This window comes from Carcharodon carcharias, chromosome 1 (assembly GCF_017639515.1).
Source record: "Carcharodon carcharias isolate sCarCar2 chromosome 1, sCarCar2.pri, whole genome shotgun sequence".
Lineage (NCBI taxonomy): Eukaryota > Metazoa > Chordata > Chondrichthyes > Lamniformes > Lamnidae > Carcharodon > Carcharodon carcharias.
In genome coordinates this window covers 148,337,352-148,357,404 of record NC_054467.1, presented here as the reverse complement: position 1 = coordinate 148,357,404, position 20,053 = coordinate 148,337,352, and the positions used below count along the sequence as shown (strand labels likewise).

The 20,053-nt window shown below is 42.8% G+C and overlaps 1 protein-coding gene across 1 annotated transcript in view; it reads left to right on the top strand.

Annotated features, from left to right (window-relative positions):
- nfxl1 (nuclear transcription factor, X-box binding-like 1) overlaps positions 1-20,053 on the top strand; it is a 192,286-nt gene that overhangs the window by 58,568 nt on the left and 113,665 nt on the right. Inside the window, exon 11 of the mRNA XM_041196468.1 lies at positions 1,697-1,787. Within this exon, the coding sequence (XP_041052402.1) occupies positions 1,697-1,787 (91 nt within the window). The remainder of the gene's footprint in view (positions 1-1,696; positions 1,788-20,053) is intronic.

Here is a 20,053-nt window from a genome sequence, read left to right as displayed (position 1 = left end):
ATCAGATGACCTGTTTTTGTGATCTCTGTGAAGGAATAAAAATATTAGGCAGGATACTGGGGATAACTCCCTTGCCCTTCTTTGAAATAGTGCCATGGGATCTTTTACATCCACCTGAGAGGACGAACAGAATCTCGGTTTGACGTCTCATCCGAAAGGTGGAACCACCAACAGTGTAACACTCCCTCACTAGAGTGCCAGCCTTGGTTTTTGAGTTCCAATTCAGGACTGGTATGTCATGCCCAACAAAGACATGTCATATTCTTAACTTAAAGATATGAACTTTGTTCAGCATGGAATCTGTTGAACTGACTTTTTCTTTGTAAAAAGAAGTGGTCAGTGCAGTGCAAAGTTGGCCGCCGAAGGTCAGATGACCTGTTCTGTGTATTCAAGAACCAACTCACTGTCTAACAGAGACAAAAGGTACATTCCAGACTAAAAAGGCGCTAATTACCCACAGACCATCAAAAGACATAAACAAAAATAGCTGGAAAAACTCAGCAGGTCTGACAGCATCTGCAGAGAGGAATACAGTTAACGTTTCGAGTCCTGTCGAAGAACTGTCGAAGGGTCATGAGGACTCGAAACGTCAACTCTTTTCTTCTCCGCCGATGCTGCCAGACCTGCTGAGTTTTTCCAGGTAATTCTGTTTTTGTTTTAGTAATTGTTTCAACCCATCCAGATGAATGCCTTAACGCAAAAAAAAGAGGATGTGGCTCATTAATCAAACCATCACTGTATTTGGTAAAGAAACCACAATTGCGAAGGGTTACATGGTAGGGCAGCAATTTTTGTCCCTTTTAATCTTTAAACACTGCCTGCAGAAAGAGAGACATGTGAAGAAGGCAGTAAAACTCATGCCTGAGAAAGATCTGAAAGCTACAACATTGTAAGCCCTCCAAGCCTGTTCCATTTTGGGTCCACCAAATCCGCAAGTTGACCTCTTGGTAATGAGGCTAAAAGAAGCTGACTTTGATCCACAGAAGGTGCTGCAAATAACTTCAGCATATGACTTTGGCTGTTGAATTCACACAAACTGCATTTCAAGAATGAAGATGGCCTCCCATTCAAGACTACAACACATCTTTCCCAAAACAAGACAGCCACGTGAATTATGAACTATTTTTTTCATATAAATTGTAAAGTGCACTATTCTCTCCAACTGTACTTCCCTTGAGTCTGGTTGTGTGAGTGGGTGCTGTAACTGAGCAACTGCGATGCAGTAGAACACTAGGTGACTTTTAGTGTGATCTACTCTATTTGTACTGTTCTATGAATTGACAAAATGTTTCAATTGCATGGATAACCATGAAGTCTCAAAATAAAGCAGAAGGATGTCAGGATTTTAATTGCCTAAAATACTTTAGTTTTAAGTATGCAATTTCATGTGGGTATGCATTTTTATAAACATGGAGAAATACCAGATATTCAGGCATTACTATTATTTGATGTTAATACTTGATACTTAGGACCATGGTATAGAACCGGTTGTAGTGCTTTCAGCCTATGCAGTTTAATGCCTTCAAGATGAATGAATGAAGTGAAAGCTGAGTTATAAGGGATTATATTAGAGACTTGCCTTTGTTATGAGTAATATTTTGAAGATTTAATTTCATCATGAACTTAAGAATTTCCTGTTCTGAGATGACAGTAAGAATACTTTTTCACTCTGGTAATCCTTCATTTTTGCTTTTAGTGCTGTTCTGGGAATTGTCCTCCGTGTGATCAAAACTGTAGTCGAGCTCTTGGTTGTAGAAACCACAAATGCCCATCAGCCTGTCACAGAGGTAACTTTACACATTTGAATTGCATTTTTAATGTTGACTTGTTGCACAATAAAAAAAACTGAATTTTAGTTTGTTTAATGCATAATGTTCCCAGGTTTTAGGCTAATCATGGAGTTCACTGAAGAAGGCTGTTCATCCCATCACATCACATCAGTGGCGGCTCTCCTGAAGGTGTTAGCCGCTTAGCCACGTTCAACTACTGGTTCCCTATAATTTTTAAAAAATATTTCTTTTGAATATTCATCCTCATTCCTTTTAACAACCATGATGGATTTTGCTTCCATTACTAGTTTTGATGGGACATTCCCAGGCCTAAGAACTTGTTTGGTGATTATCCAGTTGCTGACCAGTAGAAGGATATCTTGGCCTTGGAAGGCAGATACATGGTGCAGATTCACCAGAATGAATCTGGGACTTAATGGGTTAAATTATGAAGTTGTTGTAAAAACTTGATTTCTATTTCTTTGTGGTTACATGATTTTGGGGTGATTTAGTCGAGGCATTTAAGATAATAAGGGGATTCCATAGGGTAGATACAGAGAAACAATTTCCTCTGGCAGGGAATCCAGAACAAAAATACAATTTTAAGATTAGAGCTAGATCATGCAGGAGTGAGATCAGGAAGCACAACTTCACACAAAGGATAGTGAAAATATGCAACTCTATCCCAAAAGGCTGTGGCTGTTGGGTCATGTGAAATTTTCAAGAAAGAGCAATAGATTTGTGGTCCACAAGAGTATCGAGGGAAATGAAGCAAAAGTGTGAAAATGGAGTTTGGGTTCTGAAAGAAAATGCTGAAAAACACAAGGGAATCCCATTTAAAAACCATTTGGGGTGAAAGATTATGATAAGCTAAAAGTCCATTTTTTTGTATAAACATGTATAAAGTGTTTTTCTCATTTGTGTAAATAAGAAAAGTCTATAATTTACCATAATGTGCATGCTTGAATCTGTTTTTCTTGGGGTTAACAAACTTGAAATCCTAAAGATTTAAAAAAAAGCATCTTCTATAAACGTACAAGGAAAGTGTATTTCTTCTCCTGATCGCAGATGAGATATAATTTGCACTTCACAAATAGACTTAGCTAATGATGCAGAAGCAACAAGGTCATCATGACTGCATTGCAGTCAGCAACATGCATGGTGCTTCATAGTGATTTGGTGTGCACTCTTTTCATTCCACACAAAGTTAACCGCTTAAAAACAGAACTGGTAGAAGCTATGTTAAATATAATCTCTTGCTTTAAAGATTTATCAGAATGAAGCAATTTTTTTCTTGCAGTGAATTTTTTTCAAAATAATGTTGCTTTCGTGGCATAAGTAGTAATCATGCACTCACTGGTCGTAATCTTCCAAGAATTCTCAGATTCTGGAAAAGTTCCAAAGAATTGGAGTACTGCCAATGTAACACCCTTATTCAAAAAGGGAGGGAGACAAAAAACAAGTAACTATAGGCCAGTTAGCTTAACATCCATCATTGGGAAAGTGTTAGTCTATTATAAAGGATGTAATAGCAGAGCATTTAGAAATGCATAATATAATCAAGCGGAGACAGCATGGCTTCATGAAGGGGAAATCATGCCTGGCAAAGTTATTACAGTTCTTTGAGGAGGTAACAAGCAGGATAGATAAAGGGGAACCTTTAGTAGATGTACTAGATTTAGTATTTGGATTTCCAAAAGGTAAGGTACCGCACTTAACTAACTTAATAAGATAAGAGCCCATGGTGTTGGAGTTAGTATATTAGCATGGATAGAGGATTGGCTAATAAATAGAAGACAGAGAGCTGGGATACAGGGGGACATTTTCAGAATGGCAATGCCACAGGGATCAGTGCTGGGGCCACAGTTATTTACAACATATGTTAATGACTTGGATGAGGGAAGTGAATGTACTCTGGCCAGGTTTGTGGATGACACAAAAATAGGTGGGAAGGCAAGCAGTGAGGATGACACAAAAAGTCTACAGAAGGATATGCACAGGTTAGGTGAGTGGGCAGAAACTTGGCAGTTGGAATCCAGTGTGGGAAAATGTGAGGTTGTGCACTTTGGCAGGAAGAATAGAGGAGCTGAATATTATTTAAATGGACAAAGACTGCAGAAAGATGCAGCACAGAGGGATTTGGGGGTTGTTGTGCATGAATCACAAAAAGCTAGCGCACCAGTTCAACAGGCAGTAGGGAAGGCAAATGGAATATTGGCCTTTATTTCAAAGGGAATGGAGTATAAAAATAGGAAAGTCTTGCTAAAACTATACAAGGCACTAGTTAGACCACACTTGGAATACTGTGAACAGTTTTGGTCCCCTTATCTATGGAAAGATATACTGGCATTGGAGGCAATCCAGAGAAGGTTCATTAGGTTGATCCCGGTATGGAGGGAGTTTCCTTTTGAGGAGAGGTTGAGTAGGTTGGGCCTGTACTCATTGGAGTTTAGAAGAATGAGATGCGACCTTATTGAAACATATAAGATTCTTAGGGGGCTTTACAGGGTAGATGCTGAGAGGTTGTTTCCCCTTGTGGGAGAGTCTAGGACCAGAGGGCATAATCTCAGAGTAAGGGGTCGCCCATTTAAGACAGAGATGAGGAGGAATTTCTTCTCCGAGGGTAGTGAATCTGTAGAACTCTTTACCACAGAGGGCTGTAGAGGCTGGGTCGTTAAGTATATTTATATTTAAGGCGGAGATAGACATATTTTTAATCAGTATGGGAATCAATGGTTATGGGGAAAAGGTGGGGAAAATGAAGTTGAGAATTATAGATCAGCCATGATCTCATTGAATGGCGGAGCAAACTCGATAGGCCAAATGGCCTACTTCTGCTCCTATGTCTTATGGTCCTATAGCAAAAATATTTAATTGGATCAAAAATTTAATAAGATATACAGAATGCTTCGCAGAATGTGATTTTAATTTTAATTTTGAAAATCTTTATTTTCAACTTTCAACTCACTAGAAATTTTGCAATTTGAAATGAGACAGAACAAACTACTTAACCTTGGAAGGTGGCCTTGCATTTTTAAGGTGAATTCCTCAGGGGAATGTGAAGATAGTGCAGGAGTCCCAAGTGCATCTTGCTCTACAAACAATATTCAATTCTGCATACCAGTAAGAGTGATGGCTCTGGCTGCACTCCTCAGAGAAACTAAGTCCATGACACTACACTGCACAGGGGGAATCGGAGGAAGATTAGGAAAGCAATAGAGATAGGAGATTCTATATTTAGGGGACCAGCCAAGCAGCCACAGATGTGAATCTGGGATGGTGTGTTGCCTCCTGATGTCAATAAGTGGCTGGAGAGCGTCCTGAGGGCGGAAGGCAAACAGGCAACAGCCATGTTATTGGTACCAATGACAGAAGGAGAAAAAAGGAATGTAGTCCTGCAAACAGATTTTAAGGAGCTAGGAAAGAAACTAGCAAACAGGACCTCAAAGGTAGTAATCTCCAGATTACTCCTGTTGCCATGTGCTAGTGAGTATAGGAATACGAGGTTAGAGCAGATGAATGCGTGGCTGGAGAGAAGCTCCAGGAGGGAGGGCGTTAGATTTCTGTGACATTGGGACTGGTTCTGGGGGAATCATAGAAAAGTTATGGTGCAGAAAGAGGCCATTCAGCCCATCCTGTCTGTGCTGGCCAAAAAGAAACTAGCTGCTCATTTTAATTCCACTTTCCAGCAACTGGTCCGTAGCCTTGGAGGTTACAGCGCTTCAGATACAGATCCAGATACCTTTTAAATGATTTGAGCGTTTCAACCTCAATACCAAGTTAGGCAGTGAATTCCAAATGCCCACTGCCTCTGGGTGAAAAAGTTTTTTCTCATGCCCCCTCTTCCAATCACCTTAAATCTATGCCCCCTGGCAATTGACCCCTCAACTTGGGGAAACGAGTCTAACCTATCTAGGCTCCTTATAATTCTATACACCTCAATTAAGTCACCCTTTAACCTCCTCTGTTCTAAGGAAAACCACCCTCGCCTATCCAATCTCTCTTCATTGCTGCAATTTTTAACCCCTGGTAACATTCTTGTAAATCTCCTGTACTCTCTCCAGAGCAATTATGCCCTTCCTGTAATTTGGTGACCAGAATTGTGTACACAATTCCAACTGTGGCTGAACCAGCATTTTACACAGTTCCATCATTACATGCCTGCTTTTGTATTCAGTGTCTCGCCCAGTAAAGGAAAGCATTCCTTATGCTTTCTTGACCACATTGTCCACCTGTCCTGCCACCTTCAAGGACCAGTGGAAATGCACTCCACGATCTCCTACTTCCTCAACTACTCTCAATAACTTCCTGTTTATTGAGTATTCCCTTGCTTTATTTGACCTCACCAAACGCATTACCTGCTCTTTTCTGAATTGAATTCCATTTGCTCCTTCTCCGCCAGCTCAACCAAACCATTGATATAATTCTGGTGTCAACAGGTATCCTCTTCATTATCAACTACATGGCCAATTTTTGTGTCATGCCTCCCACATTTAAGTCTAAATCATTGATATATGCAACAAACAGCAAGGGCCCAACACTCAGCCCTCTGGAACACCACTGGAAACTGTTTTCAATTCGCAAAAACATCCATCGACCACTACCTTTTGTTTTCTGTCACTGAGCTAATTTTGGATCCACCCTGCCACCTTCCCCTGTATCCCATGAAATCTCTCTTTCCTGGCCAGTCTACCATGTGGGACCTTGCCAAATGCTGTACTGAAATCCATGTAGACAGCATCCACTGCACTACCCTCATCAATCCTCCTTGTTACTTCCTCAAAAAGACACAGTCTTCCCCTAACAAAACCATGCTGACCATTCCTGATCAACCTGTGACAGTGACATTTTATCCTGGCTCTCAGAATTATTTCCAATAATTTGCCCACCACCGAAGTCAGACTGATCGGCCTATAGTTTTCTGGCCTGCCCTCTGCACCCTTCTTAAATAATGGTACAGCATTCGCAGACCTCCAATCCTCTGCAACCTCGCCTGTATCTAGCGAGGATTTGAAAATGACCCTCAGAGCATCTGCTGTTTCATCCCTGGCTTCCTTCAACAGCCTGGGATATAATACATCTGGCCCTGGTGATTTATCCACCTTCAAGGATGCCAGTCTCTCCAGTACTTGCTCTTTCACTATGCTTATTGTATCTAATATTTCACACTCCTCCTCTTTAACTAGAATGCCTGCATCATCCCTCTCCTTACTGAAGACAGAGACAAAGTACTTGTTGAGAACCCTGCCTACCTCTTTTGCATCAGCCCACAAGTTACCATGTACATCTCTGATAAGCCGCCCTATCTTTGCCTTAGTTATTCTCATGCTCTTAATGTACTGGTAAAACATCTTTGGGTTTCCTTTGATTTTACCTGCCAATATTTCTTCATAAAAATAAAAAACTGCAGATGCTGGAAATCCAAAACAAAAACAGAATTACTGGGACACCCTGGTCCACTCCTCCATCACCGCCTACTCCTCAACCCCCACCTATGGCACCTTCCCATGCCCACACAAAAGATGCAGCACCTGCCCCTTCACTTCCTCTGTCCTCACCGTCCAAGGGCCCAAACACTCCTTTCAACTGCAGCAGCATTTCACTTGCATTTCCCCCAACTTAGTCTACTGCATTCGTTGCTCCCAATGCGGTCTCCTCTACATTGGAGAGACCAAACGTAAACTGGGCGACCGCTTTGCAGAACACCTGCGGTCTGTCCGCAAGAATGATCCAAGCCTCCCTGTTGCTTGCCATTTTAACACTCCACCCTGCTCTCTTGCCCACATGTCTGTCCTTGGCTTGCTGCATTGTTCCAGTGAAGCTCAACGCAAACTGGAGGAACAGCACCTCATCTTCTGACTAGGCACTTTACAGCCTTCTGGACTGAATATTGAATTCAACAACTTTAGATCTTGAACTCCCTCTTCCATCCCCACCCCCTTCCCGTTTTTTCCCCCTTCCTTTTGTTTTTTGCAATAATTTATATAGATTTTTCTTTTCCCACCTATTTCCATTATTTTTAAATCTTTTATGCCCTGCTAGCCTTTCCACCCCACCCCCACTAGAGCTGTACCTTGAGTGCCCTACCATCCGTTCTTAATTAGCACATTCGTTTAGATAATATCACTACCTTCAACGCCTCTGTGTTCATTTGTCTGTGACATCTTTTGATTATCTGCTCCTATCACTGCTTGCTTGTCCCTACAACCACACCACCCCCTCCACTTCTCTCCCCCCACCCAACGCCCCCCACCTTAAAGCAGCTTATATTTCACCCAGTTCTGTTGAAGGGTCATGAGGACTCGAAACGTCAACTCTTTTCTTCTCCGCCGATGCTGCCAGACCTGCTGAGTTTTTCCAGGTAATTCTAATATTTCTTCATACCCTCTCTTTGCTTTCCTAAATTCCATTTTTACTTCACTCCTGTACTTTCTATACTCCTCTAGGCTTTCTGCAGTATTAAGTCTTTTGTGACTGCCGTAAGCTTTTTTTTCTGCTTTATCCTGGTCTGTATGCTTTTGGATAACCAAGGGCCTCTGGATTTGGCAGTATCACCCTTTTTCTTTGTGGAGACATGTCCACATTGTGCTCGTAGAACCTCGCCTTTGACAGCCTCCCACTGATTGAACACAGATTTTCCTTCTAATAGATGTATCCAGTCTGCTCTTGCTGGTCTTCCCCCAATTTAAAACTTTTACTCCTGTTCCATCTTTGTCCTTTTCCAGAATGACGCTAAATCTAACTATATTATGGTCACTATCTCCAAAATGGTACACCCCCCTGCCGCTACTGCATCCACTTGCCCAGCTTCATTTCCTAAGACTAAATCTAGAATTGCGCCCCCTCTCATTGGGCTTGTTACATGCTGGCTAAAAAAGTTCTCTTGAATGCAGTTCAAGAATTTTGTGCCCTCTTAGTGTCCCAATTGATATTAAGGTAGTTGAAGTCCCCAACAATTACTGCCCTATTGCTTTTGCACTCAGAAATCTGCCTACATATTTGCTCTTCTAACTCCCTTCCACTACTTGGGAGCCCAGAGTACAATCCTAGCAGTGTGGATGCCCCTTTTTTATTTCTGAGCTCTAGTCATATGGCTTCATTTGTTGCTTCATTTAATATCTCACCCCTCCTCACAGCTGCAATCGATTCTTTAACCAATAATGCAACCTTTTTTACTCCCCTCCCTATCCTGCCTGAAAATTCTTTTTCCAGGGACACTGAGCTGCCTTTTTTGTCCCCCCTTAAACCAAGTTTCAGTTATAGCAATAAAATCATGCTGCCATGTGTCTATCTGTGCCCTCAGTTCATTGGCTTTATTTACTATGCTACTTGCATTACATATACACTATTTTACACTGTCAAATTTCCATGCTGGACACTTTTTAACCTGTGCTGCTTTTGTCTTTCAGAGTCACTCACTAATTCTCCATCTCCTATTCCCTGCTCTGAATTGCCCTCAGGTTCCCATCCTCCCGCCAATATAGTTTAAACCCCCTGCAACAGCACTAGCAAATCTCCCTGCAAGGATATTCATCCCAGTCCTGTTCAGGCATAGACCATCTAGCTTGTACAGGTCCCACCTTCCCCAGAACTGGTCCCGATACCTCAGAAAAGAGGTGAGACTTCTACAGCAGGACAAATCCAACCCAGCCAATTAGTGCCCCATCAGTCTACTCTCCAACAGTAAATTAATGAAAGGGGTCATCAATAGTGCTATCAAGTGGCATTTGATTAGCAATAAGCTGCTCACTGTCGCCCAGTTTGGGTTCCGCCACTTTGGTTCAAACATGGGCAAAAGGGCTAAACTCCCGAGGTGAGGTGAGAGTGACTGCCCTTGACATCAAGGCAGCATTTGACCGAGTGTGGCATCAAGGAGCCCTAGCAAAACTGGAGTCAATGGGAAGTGGTGGTGGTGGGGGGGGGGGGGGTGCGGAGATGTTTCCACTGGTTGGAGTCATACCTAGCACAAAGGAAGATGGTTGTGGTTGTTGGAGGTCATTCATCTCTGCTTCAGGACATCACTGCAGGAGTTCCTCAGGGTAGTATCCTCGGCCCAACCATCTTCAGCTGCTTCGTCAATGACCTTTCTTCCATAATAAGGTCAGAAGTGGAGATGTTCTCTGATGATTGCACAGTGTTCAGCACCATTCGCCACTCCTCAGCTGCTAAAGCAGTCCATGTCCAAATGCAGCAAGACCTGGACAATATCCAGGCTTGGGCTGACAAGTGGCAAGCAACATTCGCACCACAGAAGTGTCAGGCAATGACCATCTCCAACAAGAGAGAATCCAACGATTGCCCCTTGATGTTCAATGACCTTACTGAATCCCCCAATATCAACATCCTGGGTGTTAACATTGACCAGAAATTGAACCAGCCATATAAGGACTGTGGCTACAAGAGCAGGTCAGAGGCTAGGAATTGTGCTACGAGTAACTCACCACCTGATTCTCCAAAGCCTGTCCACCACCTACAAGGCACAAGTCAGGATTGTGATGAAGTACTCCCCACTTGCCTGGATGAGTGCAGCTCCCAGAACACTCGAAGCTTGACACCATCCAGGACAAAGCACACTTGATTGGCACCACACCCATAAACAGTCACTCCTTCCACCACTGATGCACAGTAACAGCAATGTGTACCATCTACAAGATGCATTGCAGAAATTCACCAAGGCTTCTTAGACACCAGCTTCCAAACCCATGACCACTACCATCTAGAAGGACAAGGGCAGCAGATAGATGGGAACACCACCACCTGTAAGTTCCCCTCCAAGTCACTCACCATCCTGACTTGGAAATATTGTCATTCCTTCATTGTCACTGGGTCAAAACCCTGGAATTCCCTTCCTAACAGTACCTACACCACATGGGCTGTAGCAGTTCAAGAAGACAGCTCACCACCACCTTCTTGAGGACAACTAGGGATGGACAATATATGCTGGCCCAGCTAGCAAAGCCCACATCCCATGAATGAATTAAAAAAAACAAGCCAGACAAGTTGTACCTGAACAGAGTCAGGACCAATGTCCTTGTGGGGTGGTTTACTATTGGGGAGGATTTAAGCTAACTTGTTACGGGGGGTGGGAAGGAGGAGGTAGCATTTGGAGAAGCAAATAAGGTGCATAGAGAATTGGGAAAGACAGGTAATACCAGAGTAAGAAATAGTAAGGTATTAAGTAGGATCAGAGTCAGAGGGAATGCAGTAAAATCTAAATTAGATTTTGAGTGTGGCAAATAAGGTTGATGAGTTGCAGGTGCAGGTAGCCATGTGGAACTATGCTGTTGTGGTGATACTGGACACCTGGCTCAAAAAAGAACAGGGTATGAAATATTTTTGGACCCAAGGTGGCCAGGAAAGATAGGGAAGGAAAGAACAGAGGAGGCGGAATGGCAGTCTTGATTAAACATAGTATTACAGTACTCAGGGGAGAGAGTATCTCCTACAGGGATTAAGGACAGAATCATTTTAGTTGGAGCTAAGAAATAAAAGAAGTGCCATTACACCACTGGATGCATTCTATAAACCTTTAACTGGTGGATAAGGTATAGAGGTACAAATTTAAATTTGCAAGGAAATTAGAGGTACAAAAACTATAGAGAAGGTATAATGGATTTTAATTATTCTGATATTGGCTTGCTAGGTAATGGTGTCAAGGACAGAGGGTAGGGGGGAGAGTTTCTAGAGTGCATTCAGGAGAATTTGGTACGCTAGTATGTTTCCAGTCCAATGAGGAAGGAGGCATTGCTGGATCTGGTTCTGGTGAATGAAGTGGGCCAAGTGGATCATGTGCCACTAGGGGAACATTTGGGGGACAGTTATCGTAAGGTTTAGGCTGATTATGGAAAAGGATAAGGAGCAATCCAGAGTATAAGTAATTAATTGGGACAAGGTTCAATTTCAATGGGGGTGACGACCAATCTGGCATAGCTAAATTGGAATCAAAGATTGGTAGCCAAAACTGTAATTGAACAATGGGCTGCCTTTAAAGAGGAGATAGGTCAGGCACAGCCAACATGCATTCCCATGAAGGGGAAAGGTAAGACAAACAAAGTCACAGCTCCCTGGATGACTAAAGAGAGAAAAAAAAAGCTGCATTGGACAAATAATCGGGTGGATAATACAATTGAGAAGCAGGCTGAATATAGAAGGTTCAGAGGGGAAGTGAAAAAAAAATAAGGGCAGCATATAGCAAGTATGAAAAGAGACTGGCAGCCAACATAAAAGTGAATCCAAAGGTTTTCTGCAGGCAAAAAAGTAGTAAAAGGGTGTTAGCAGGAGGAGTAGGGGTTTTGTGTATGGGAGTAGAGGGCATGGCTGAGGCACTAAATGAGTTCTTTGTATTTGTCTTTAACGAAGGAGAAGATGCTGCCAATGTAAGAGTGAAAGAGGAGGTAGATGAGACATTGGATGGGGTAAAAATTGACAGTGGATGTATTAGAAAGGCTGTCTGCACTTAAAGTTGATTGGTCACCAGGACTGGATGAGATACTTCGAGGGAAGTAAGGGTGGCACAGGCTATAATCTTTCAGCAACAGGGGTGGTGCCAGAGGACTGAGGAATTTCACATGTTACTTCTTTGTCAAAAATAGGGTGTAAGGATTGCCCAGCAACTAAAGGCCAGTCAGTTTAACCTCTGTGGTCCAATAGAAATTATAATTTGGGATAAAATTAAGTCACCTGGGCAACATTGGACTAATTAAGGAAAGCCAACACAGTTTTGTTGTGGGCAAAATTGTGTTTAATCAGATTGAGTTTTTCAATGAAGTAATAAAGAGGGGTTGCTGTGGTGTACATGGACTTCCAAAAGGTGTTTGACAAAGTGCCACCTAACACGCTTGTCAGCAAAGTTGAAGTAAATGAGAGTGACGGCATGGATACGAAGTTGGCTGAATGACAGGAAACAAAGTAGTTTTTTTGGATTGGAGGAAGGTATATAGCGGGGTTCACAGAAGTATGTATAAAGACCACTGTTTTTCTTGATCTATATTAATGACCTAGTCTTTGGTGTGTAGGCACAATCTCAAAATGTGCAGGTGACACACAACTTGGAAATATTGTGAGCTGCGAGTAGGGTACTTTGAGGACATAGGCTGCTAGAATGGGCAGACACATGGCAGATGAAATTTATGCAAAGAAACATTAAGTGATACATTTGCTAGAAAGAAGGTGAGGCAACATAAAATAAAGGATACAATTCTAAAGAGGGTGCAGGAGCAGAGGAACTTGGGGTAGATGTTCGTAAATTACTGAAGATGGCAGGGCTGGTTGAGAAAATGGTTAATAAACATACAGAGTCCTTGGCTTTATAAATAGAAACAAAAGGTACAAGAGCAAGGAAGTTATGGTGACTTTTTGTTAAACTCTGGATTGGCGTCAGCTGGAGCATTGTATCTAATTCTGGGCAACACACTTTAAGAAAGATGTGAAGGCATTGGAGTGTGTGCAGATGAGATTTACGAGAACGGTTCCAGTGTTGAGAGATTTCAGTTATGAGGATAGATTGGTGAAGCCGGAGCGCTTCTCTTTAGAGAAGAGAAGATTGAGAGGAGACTTAATAGAGATCTTCAAAATCATGAGGGGTCCAGGCAGTGTAGTTGGGGAGAAACTGCTCCCATTGGTAGAAAGATTAAGAGACCAGGGGACATCGAATTAAGGAGACTGGGAAAAGAAGTAATGGCAACATGAAGAAAAGCCATTTTGTACAATGAGTGGTTAGGATTTGGAATGTACAGCCTGAGTGTGTTATGGAGGCAAGTCCAATTTGGCTTTCAAAAGGAATTGGATAGTTATCTGAAGAGAAACTATTTGCAGGGCTATGATGGAAAAGCAGGGTAATGGGACTAGTTGAGTAGCACTTAGGGAGCCGACAGCTTTAACGGGTGAATGGTTTCCTTCTGTGCTGTTACCATTCTGATTCTAACCAAATAAAAAAATGTAAGTTTTGTAAATTTTAGCTGCTCTGAGGTAGCAATTATTGACTTCACGCAACAGTGTACTAAGTCCAACATTGGACTGCCACCCCAACTTCAAAAATGGAAAACTGGTCACTATTTTTGATTTCAGCACAGGGGTGGCTTTCTGAAAAAGCTGCACGTCAAATGTAGCTTGAATCTTAGAATAAGACAGTTCTTAAAAAATTTGTCTCGTTACAGAGTGCACTGATACTTCAACTGTATAAAACACTGATTAGGCCACAGCTAGAGTATTGCGTGCAATTCTGGAATCCGCATTATAGGAAGGATGTGATTGCATTAGAGAATGCAGAGGAGATTTACCAGGATGTTGTCTGGTTTAGAGAGTTTTAGTATTGAGGAGAGATTGGATAGACAGGGCTTCTTTTCCCTGGAGCAGAGGAGATTGAGGGGGGACATGATTGGGGTGCATAAAATTATGAGGGGCATAGATAGGATAGACAGGAAGGAACTTTTCCCCTTGGTGGAGGGATCAGTAACCTGGGGGCATAGATTAAGGTAAGAGGCAGGAGGTTTAGAAGGGATGTGAAGAAGAATTTTTTCACCCAGAGGGTGGTGGGAATCTGGAACTCACTGCCTAAAAGGGTGGTAGAGGCAGAAACCCTCATAACATTTAAGAAGTATTTGGATGTGCACTTGCGATGCCATGACATACAAGGCTATGGGCCTAGTGCTGGAAAATGGGATTAGAATAGTTAGGCACTTGTTTGACCAGTGCAGACTTGATGGGCTGAAGGACCTTTTTCTGTGCTGTAGACCTCTATGACTCTAATGTTTTCTAGATGTGAAGGGGAGGGCAGGTGGCTCTGTAGAGATAGCAGATCATGTCTTGGCACTTGACTTTGTGCGTGTTAGCATCTGTGGTTGTTACAATTTAACTTTGGATATATTATTGGTGATCCAGTGTACCAGGATTAATGCTCTATTCATTTCTCTGGTATGTCTCTTTTGGATTTTTAAATTCATTGTTCAACCAGTCAAATTGTAGTGCTTTAAAGAGATACAATTGAACTCCTTAATAAATAATGGCTTAAGCAGACAAGCAAAGGATCACACACTTTAGATGGATTGCTCATTTGCTCAGCAAGCATTGATAATCGTAGACTGATAAAATGGAATAACTATTAAGTTCGTAAAATCTGTCAGAACTAATGAAAGTTTTTATTTTGACTTGGAGTGATAGATGTCTGTACTCAAAATATAAGGGATGAAATTCATTCATGTAGGCCTTCTTGTAGAGGTGTGGCACAGGCGGTGCCGCTCGCCTTGTGACCCGTGTGGCATGAGGCATCTGGAGTCTCACGTGCAGGTGTTTCCAAAGTCACTGAGCATGCGCAGTCACAATGTAATTGAAGTCCACAGGCTGATGCACAAGTTTACTAAAGTTGATGCCCAGGCAGTGTCTTATTCACTTCTAGAACAATAAGTGTTTGGAAACAATGTGGGCCCTGTTCTGGGGCTATTGAAAGGGCTTCTTGGCGAGTTGTAGCAAGCCCTTTGGTGAGTTGCTGGAAGATTTTGGAGGTTTCTGCTGACCACAAAAAGACAGAAAATAATATTACCTTGCATGGGTATGGGGGAAGTAGTGCAATACCACTTGCTCTGCAGCAGGATGTGCAGAGGAGAAGGCAGAGAGTGGAGCCTCTGAAAGGATGAAGGAGAGGAGGGCTTTCCTCAGAAGACCCTACCTCACCAGGGTCTTGCAGGAGCATCAGTCCTATGTTGGCTCTACCCCAATAGGGTCTGTGGGAGCACGAGTCGTGTTTTGAGATGAGTCACGAGCAGTGCCTCAGGAGGTTTTGCTTCATTTAAGGAGGTAGTGACTGAGTTGTCATCTCCATTGTGATGATTTTGAATCTCAAACCAGGACATCCCTCCAAGTGACTGTGGTGATTATTGCTGCTGTGGTGATCACTGTTGCCCTTTTGTTTCTGTGCAATGAGATCCTTCCAGATGGAGCTGGCAACTTCTGTCCACAGAAGGATCAGAGTGGTGACTGAGGTGCTATACAGGAGGAAAGGGGACTTCATCCTCTCCTCCCAGAGGAGGGAAGACCAGGATGAAAGGGAACTTGGGTTCGCCATAATAGCGAGCTGCTTGATGGTGCAGAGTGTCATTGACTGCATACACCTGCTTCTGTGCCCCCCCCCACATAAGTGGGGAATGATACCACAAGGCCTACCACACTGTCATTGTGCAGTTGGTGTGCGACTGCACCAAGAAATTTATCTTGGTGAATATCTGATATCCTGGCAGCACCATGCTTTTATTCTGTGGCAGCAATTTTTACTGTCTTTGGGCTTCCAAGACCCAGCACAAGATGGATGGCTGCTCCAAGATAAAGGATACTCCTTCCAGACATGGCTCATATACCCCATCAGCCATTCCATCACGGCAGGTCACAGGGCCTACAATGAAAGTCATGGAGCCACCCACAATACCATGGAGCAAGCAGTTGGTCTCCTAAAACAGAATTCACTGCTTAGATCGCTCAAGTTGGGGGCGGGAGAGAGAAATCTCTACAATACGATGCCTAAGAGGACCTACATTTTTGTGGCCATATGCTGCATTCTGCACAGCCTTGCAATTACGAGGACCAAGGCACTCAGAAGCAGAAAAGCATAAGGGGAGAGTAGTAATGAGGGGAAGAAAACTGGAAGTTCATGGTTACTCGATCTGCAGTTTGCATTTTATGGTACCTTTCAGGATGAGGGTGAGGAGTGCATGAAGAGGATGCACAAGCCAGCAACTTAGTTATCTAGGATAGCCTCCTCACTGCTGGGTACCATTGGTTCCATGCCACTGATGCTCATGATTCTGAGGAATCATGAAGGAAAGAATTCTTGGTGTTCCTGCCAGTTAGCTGCCTATCCTGCCTGTTGTGGGTGATGTTCTCCTGCAAGAGATGGAAGAATGTCAGTGGTTGTGAACAGTGGGCGATGGGCCTGCCAGAGGTGAGGCTGGCAGCATTGGTATGTGTGTGAAGGTGAGGTGGAGTGTAAGGATGTTGGGGGTGGGTCCTGACTGTCAGGGTGTGGTGCCAGGTGAGTAATAGGACTATAGTGCATTGAATGGTGTGAGAGGTGTGTGTTGGAAGATATGATGTGCAGATGCATTCACTCACCTTGACCACCTGAGTGACGTAAATGAATTTTGTGGCGCTGCTGCCAGTTTTGTGAGGCCATGCTTTGAGCTTTGACCCCTCTCATCTGTTCCCATTCCCTTAAGTGGATTAAGTCTTGAGCTTGCTTTATCTTGCTGGAAAAAGAAATCCTTCTTGTTCTTGACCGCTCAACAGTGGGCTTGAGGCAGTATCACAAAAGCAGGGAGCTCTCCCCTTCCCCTGGTGTACTGTAGTGTGTCCCTCAAATGGCAAAAGGTGATTATCCAGCACCCTGTGGTACATTCTTCCAAATTCTCTTTTATAGGGACTGCACTTTTTAAAAAGAGAAGGCTGCCTGGAGCATGTGGCTTCTTCTGAAACTGCCCCTAGAGCCTGCCTGCACAGAAAGAGACTGGGGTATTGTGGGAGCTGCTCATGGCCATGCTCCAATCATTTTCAAAAGGCTTAGGCACTCTAAATTTTAGCCCCTGTGCCCAGAAATTGGGCCTAATGAATTTTGTGTCCACAATGTCCCCCATTTTACATACCAAGCACTTTGAGGTCAGATTTGGCACATGTTGAAAGCTCAGTAAAGCTACTGTTATAAAATAGGACTTAAACCTTAACCCCAGCAATTCTTATTACATCCACAATGGTGCTGCCAATTTTAAATTTTATATGCCACTCCAGTAAAACTGCATTGAGGCTCACCTCACTTTGGACCAATCAGTGGGGATGAGCGACATTGAATTCTGATTTGGATTTGAGCCAGATACTTTTCGATAAAGGAACTAAATTGGATCGCCTTTAAATTTAAAATTTAAGGGGATCAAAGGTTACGGGGAGAAGGCGGGAGAATGGGGTTGAGAAACATATCAGCCATGAATGAATGGCGGAGCAGACTCGATGGGCCAATTAGCCTAATTTCTGCTCCTATGTCTTATGGTCTAAAATTGGGCATGGGGATTGTGATGCAAACTTTGTGTTGCATGTTTATTTCCATAATGGTGGAGTGCAACCCAGCGCTGAATGCCTCAGAAGGAGGCCCAAGTTCATGTGAGGCTAGTGCTACTTAAATTTAACCTGCGCTACTGAAAGCCAAACTGCACCTTTTGAAAGGGTTGGGGGAGGGGTACATTCTGACTGCTTTGACAACATTTTGAAGACTTTCAGGAAGGAGCTGAAATAGTAAAATAGGCAAGAGAACGTGGTCCATTTTGGATGGAGTGCTGGTGATGTTGGTGGATCTGGACTTGAGGAGAGAGCTCCTCATTCCTTCAGAACCAGGATGCCCTCCAGATAAGTGCTTAGAATGCAGTGGGAGCGATACTGCAGCCAATGGGGTAGAATTGCATACAAACACTAGGCCAGGCAAAGGTACCTGCAAGGCACTAAAGGAATGCACAGAAATGATTAATTGAGTATTGGATATATTGTTGGATAAAGTTGGTAAGGAATAGTTGGTTGGTGGCATCTTTGATTTCAGGGTTATGGCCAAGAGGATGCTGGTCTGCAACAGCGCAATGGTAAGGTAGGAAGTGTTGAGCATCGGAGAGCCTGAGTCAGATACGCTCACAGACCATCCAGAATGTGGACGTGCTGACTGTCATCTCCAACTCTTCATCTGCCATCTATTGCTGATTCTGAGGTGGTCGCCAAACCCATGGTGTCAAGGACTATGATCTCATGATGGGTAGGTTGTGGAGGAAGCAACAGAGCACACACATTGGCATACCTGCTCTGGTGAGTACTGGATGGCTGCTCCCCAGTGGTCCACACAGCAGAACTATTGCTTCAGCACACATGGCCTGCATGATACTATTCCTCATGGCAGATGTGATGGACTACAACTTGACACCGTAATTTTAAAAAAATAAAATATATATATTGTGATGCTAGACATATATTTTTATATTTTTGTGATTAGATTTTCTGTGTCGAAAGCTGTGTGTACATTAATTAAGCAGGGAGAATGTTGTTAGAGACAGGTTGTGAAGTCTAAGAGAATAAAGGTTAAAGGTGTTGGGTTTGTGCATTTGTACTGGGAGGTTTTGGTGGGTTTGAGTTACAAGTAAATAAGTTGGATCTGAAATTTGCATTTAGAGGTAAGTTGGGAAATTGATTTTTCAGCTGTTGAATTTCAAAAGGGAGTTCAGAGGTGACGAGGAACATTTGCATCTTACAGGGGTTTCATGAGTAAATAGGGGAAGGTATATTAAATTTTATTGGCCCGAAAGTAGATGGAAAATAGAAAACATAAAAGATTTTTACATTTGGAGAAGTTGAGTTTCAAAGAGGTGTTGAGGACAATAGAACCTGAGATGAAAGGGCAAAAAGATATTTAAGGAAAGGGATGTTGCTTTAGGGAACCCACTGAAGGCCAGTTTCTTTATGTGTGTGCTGCTGAGAAGCTGTGAAAGTTTTGAATTGGAAGCAGCCATAGAGTTAATCCAGGAGAGTCTTTGTTTTAAGAAACAGTTTGTTACTGAACTTCCTCTTGGAATTCCACATCAGAGTGGAAGTGTCTGAGAAGTCGTGAGGTGTACCTTTGTTGAAGTGACAACTTAGGTAATATTTATTGGATTTGTACGGTTAAAAATCTATAAGGGATTGTTGCCGAAAAGGTAGTTTACTTGTGTACTTTTGACCAAGCATGTTTTTTGGGGGTTGTTCTGTGAGGCTGTTTTAACTGTGTAACTTTTATCCTGTGTGCTTTTAAGTTTTTTTTCCTTCTTAATAGATCTTGTAACTTTTAAAATTTTAAAGGTGTTATTAGAGTTCTATGTTTTTGAGGTCAGGAGCTCTTACTCCTTGTTTATACAATATAAAAAAATAGGTTTATGATCAGTGAGACAGACTTCTCATTGGGGTCTGGCTTGCTCAGCAATAACATCAGCTGTGGTTGTAACAATATACTCATTGCTACTTCTAAATTTTAAAACTGGACCTTAGCTGAGCATGGTCCTTTAAATGGTTGAACCTATATCCGCCTGTGACCCCAGAACAAAAGAAGCTAATTTGCAGTTTTGGGAAAACACACACCTCGTTATCTCTGAGGAGCCACCAACAATCACCTGGGGACTGCACAGCCCAACTTCAAAGAGAGCTATGCAAAGGCAACTTGTATTTGCTAACCCAGGCTATCCAGCAGGAGACAGTGGGGTCTCCTAAGACGAAAAGGCCCTTCAAGCATTCCTTTTAACTCA